The following is a 4,338-nucleotide window of genomic DNA, read 5'->3' as shown; positions in this document are numbered from 1 at the left end:
GAAACAAACTTACTAAGGATCTCTAGTAGTGCACAAATGCATATATTAAATAATAAAGAAAAATCTCAGAGTTGCACATATCTCTAGTGTGTGTGTATTCACAACATTTCGTTCACTTTTTTGTCACAAACTTTTCTTTCTAATAGTTATATGTTTTATAAATAGTTGAGTCTACTGAATGTTCATGTTTTTCAACTCAATAAATTTTTCTATATATCCTCTTAATTCACTATTAAACTTTTGTTCTTTTACACATATTTCGTCTTATGATAAATCTGAATAATTTCATTTTTAATATCCGACATTGACATATACTCAAAATATTTCTTAAGAAATTTTTCTAATTACATTTAAAAAAAAAATAGAAAGTTACACTTACTCGTCCTAACTCTTCGTTCAATATATTTCACTTAAAATCATTTTTCTCACGATAATGTTTTCTACTAATGATATAAATCTTGATAAAGGTTTCTAAAGGTTGATACATTTTCATGCAGAATTAAAAATATCATCAATAGAGGCTATATATAACAATGAATTGCCATCATATAATTTTTTTTTATTTACATATAAAGATTCTAAGGATATCCAATACTCGAGCTGTTGTAGAGTTATGTACAAAACAATTATTAAAAAAAAAAAAAAAAAAAAAAGCTAGTTCCGAAAGAAAATCTAATCAAAGGGGTTTGTATTTGAAGTGACAAGGTCAGAAAACAGGACATCCATGCATCATTACGCCTTTAGCGGTAGGACAAGAGGCGAGGCTACAGTTTGTGCTATCATCAGCGTTTCCCCACCATAACAATCCAATTCCTTTGCGTCCAAGCGATAGGAATATCAGTATTGTCATAAAAGCAGTTCCCGCGTCTAAACCGCCTGAAAGAACGTAGTTATACTTTTTCCACCACTCTCTCTTGTACTTAAACAAAAAGTGCCCAAACACAAATGCCACAATACACCAACTCGTGAAGTTAACCGCCATCGCGGGTGGCATCATGGAGGTTGCTCCTAAAATGACTGGAAAATGGATCTTCGAGATCCATTTGTGAGCTGGAAACGCTTTGGTCGCTAGCCAGACAAAGAAAGGACAAATTGCACCTACGAGGAAGAACCAATTTATGGCTGAGTATTCCCCTAAGTCACCGAACATTCTACGTGGTCCCACAAGTCCCCAAATCACATAAGCATCGAAGAAGACACGGTCCATCGGACAGGTCCATTCGCTATCTGGAGGAAGCAAAGATTTGTCACATAGATGAGGAATGTCTACCATTAACCACCAAGCAGTTCCTGTGTACACTATCACTGCCACAAGCGTCCCAACCACCTGAAAAATATTGTGTTAGTATATGATTTAGGTTGTGATTTAACAAATAATTAACGATGGTCAAAGATGCAATAACCTGTGCCATGAACATGCTTCTAGGAGGGATCTTCATGTAGAGACCGAGTTTGAAATCTTGGATGAATGTTAGAGCCTGAGTCATGCTGATGTATCCATACACTTTGAAGCACATGTTCGCAACCGGACGTTCTGGATAAATATACCCGATTACATATTCCGTAATGACGTTCAAACCCGGTGCCTAAAGCGTTAGAAGCCTTGTTAAAATAAACTTGTCACTTACCTAAAAAAATAAAATAAAGAGCTGTGCCTCTAACTAGTCAATGATAATGAACAAGGCATATATGAATGGAATATGATTTGTAAAAGAAAGTACTAAAAAATAATAAAACTCTTATGACAAAAAATAAATAATAATAAAACTCCTTTTTTTAAGTTTGTTTACATTTTTTTTTTTCAGTTTTTTTAGAGGCATGTGTAAATTATTTTCATGATTTTGTTTTATATAGTTATGCTTCTTACACAATTGAAAAGAATAATTTTTAAACTCTAATTTGCTTCTTTACTTTCATGTAGTTTTAAGTAAGTACCTGATTAGTGGTGGCTACGATAACACCAATAAGAGGAGTGAAGAAGACGGCAATGGCACAAGCTAGCAACACTCCCCACCAAGGTAGCTGCACGGTTGCATTGTAGTAGAAAGAGATGAACATAATGAGCGCAATGTTAAGTACGAGGATCACATAAAACCACCACATGGGAACTTCCCTATAGTTTTTCTTCATGATTCTCGTGTGTAAATCCATTTTCTTGTTCCTTTGAAAAGCACCTCTTGTTTGTTTCCATAAATCCCTGTAAAAATAGAAGGAAATTAGTTAGATAACTTCGATCAAGACTAGTCTCAGACATTTAGTTTAGATAAAGAAAGAAGAAGTAAAATGTAGTTATAAGGAACTGATTGAGTTACACGTTACCTTCCGTTGAAAATTAAAACATGGACAATAGTTGCGGACAAAGTAGCAAACCCTAGCCCATATGTGACTGCAAAGAAAGTGCTCATATGAATAGAACCAGTCTTTGCATAGATTTCGCGGTCGAGATGAAACTTATTATCAATGATGCTTAAAACATCATAGGAAGAGCCATTTCCCATGAAAAGCCCACTTGAGAAGATGGGATATGTTTTGGCCTTGTATATATTTAGCCAATAGCAAATCGGGGTGGCGACATACATGATCCCCGCAAAACCGATGGCTACATTGATGGTAGCGAATAAGGGACTCGCGAGTGGGCTACCCAAGTAAGAACTAATTGTAGCCCAATCAATACCAATTGCGCCAACACCCAGACCTTGTTCACCTGAACCGAGTTGGTGGACTAAAACCGATTTGGGACTAAGCCAACAGACCCATGAGATGGAAGTTATCATTGTGAATAAATAACCGGGGAGAATGTAGTATGCAAAACTGGTCACAAGGACAATGAGGAAGAACTGGATTCGAGTCATGCATCCCTTTCTCTTCTTTTCCTTCTCATACAAGGCACTGCAATGATTAGTGAGCCAATTAAGTAGCTGAAGACTAATTATATAGATTTTATATGAATGTAATATAAAGAGTATTACTTGAAGAGAGACACTTGAACTAGATTGCTTGGCCACCACATTTCACCAGGCTCAACAAGGTGTTTACGGAATAGACCAGCCCACCCAAATCGGAGAAACTACAAGGAGATTCAGTGGGTTAAAAAAGAAAAAAGTACACCAAAAGTAAACATTTTATTTTTGTAAGAAATGTCCAAAAAATAGTCTCAAAACAATACAAGTAATCACGTTTTAGTCTAACCAATCAACCCAAAACTTAAAACCAAAGCCAATAACTATCCTTTACATAAGACAAAAGTTGAGTTTAGTAATTTAAGAGTTATGGACTTATGGTTAATGCAAATCTCTATCTATCTATTTATAATTTATCAATCACTCTATCGTCTAGGTTCTATATAAGCTAAAGCGAATTAAATTAAAAAAAATTAAAAAAAAAACAAACATACCAATTTCAAACAGATCATTTTATGCTTATATATCAATTAGGGCACAGAAAAGTTAATCCACCTGCGTAGTGATCATAAGGAGAAAAGCCGGTAGAAACGGAAGAGATCTCTTATAATAAAGCTTGATTGCACTAAGTATATGTGTCGCATAAACCGTTCCAGCTCCCGAATTAGCGAAGATTGTGATCAAAACGTGTTCCTTCACATTAAAAGGACCTGGATTCATGCTAAACTCCCACTTTGATCCTTCCAAGAACATCCTTGTTGGAAGCACTTTAGCCATCAGGTGACCAAGAGGCACCACCGCGATCTGAGCCGAGATTCCTGTAATGGTCAATGGCATCTGCCTGTACCAGAAGAACTGGTTTACGAACGAGAGTATGATACACGCACCAAGACCTAGAGTCCACATTCTAAAAGTGAGAACCGGTAACGTTGGATCATCGGTTTTGGGAACGGTTAGCTCAACCTCCTCCACCACGCAACGGTCAAGGTCATCCTCCTCCACCACATCTCCTTCTATCTCCATGACTCTGGTCGTGTCTTGTACAATCTCGGTCATAGAAAAGATCCGAGAGGTGTTTGTTTTTGCTTTGCGTATGTGATTAGGAGTTTTGTGGAAAATGTGATTAGGAGTTTTGTGGAATCTTTTATTTTATAGGGTTAATGGTAAAGATTAAGATTCAGTAAAGATTCTCGTTATTGAATCTATCCATTAATCTCATTTGTATGCGTAAAAGCCGTGATGAATTTGCTAACAATCTCCTATTATCTAGACGATATTAAAAAATGAAGTAGAAAAATATCATTTTGGAACAAATTAACGAAAAATATGCTTTATCTAGAGTCCTTAAGTTGAACCAATCAAACTTTATTTTGCCTAAAGCTTTGATTTGTTAAAACTTTTAGATAAATTTTTAAAATCTCTACAGTACTATAAACCC

The 4,338-nt window shown here is 35.7% G+C and overlaps 1 protein-coding gene across 1 annotated transcript; it reads right to left on the bottom strand.

The window, feature by feature from the left end:
- Nucleotides 1-544: 544 nt before the first annotated feature.
- LOC104728848 (oligopeptide transporter 9-like) lies at nt 545-4,031 on the bottom strand. Its single transcript, XM_010447778.3, has 6 exons — nt 3,456-4,031; nt 2,970-3,067; nt 2,320-2,889; nt 1,936-2,197; nt 1,404-1,586; nt 545-1,327 (listed from the first exon to the last, which is right to left on the bottom strand). The coding sequence occupies exons 1-6, from the start codon at nt 3,954-3,956 to the stop codon at nt 707-709; spliced, it is 2,235 nt and encodes a 744-aa protein (XP_010446080.3). The 5' UTR covers nt 3,957-4,031; the 3' UTR covers nt 545-706.
- Between the last annotated feature and the right edge of the window lie 307 nt (nt 4,032-4,338).

The sequence above is a fragment of the Camelina sativa genome, chromosome 11, assembly GCF_030686135.1.
Source record: "Camelina sativa cultivar CO46 ecotype springtype chromosome 11, ASM3068613v1".
Taxonomy (NCBI): Eukaryota; Viridiplantae; Streptophyta; class Magnoliopsida; order Brassicales; family Brassicaceae; genus Camelina; species Camelina sativa.
This window is presented reverse-complemented; position numbering and strand designations above follow the sequence as displayed.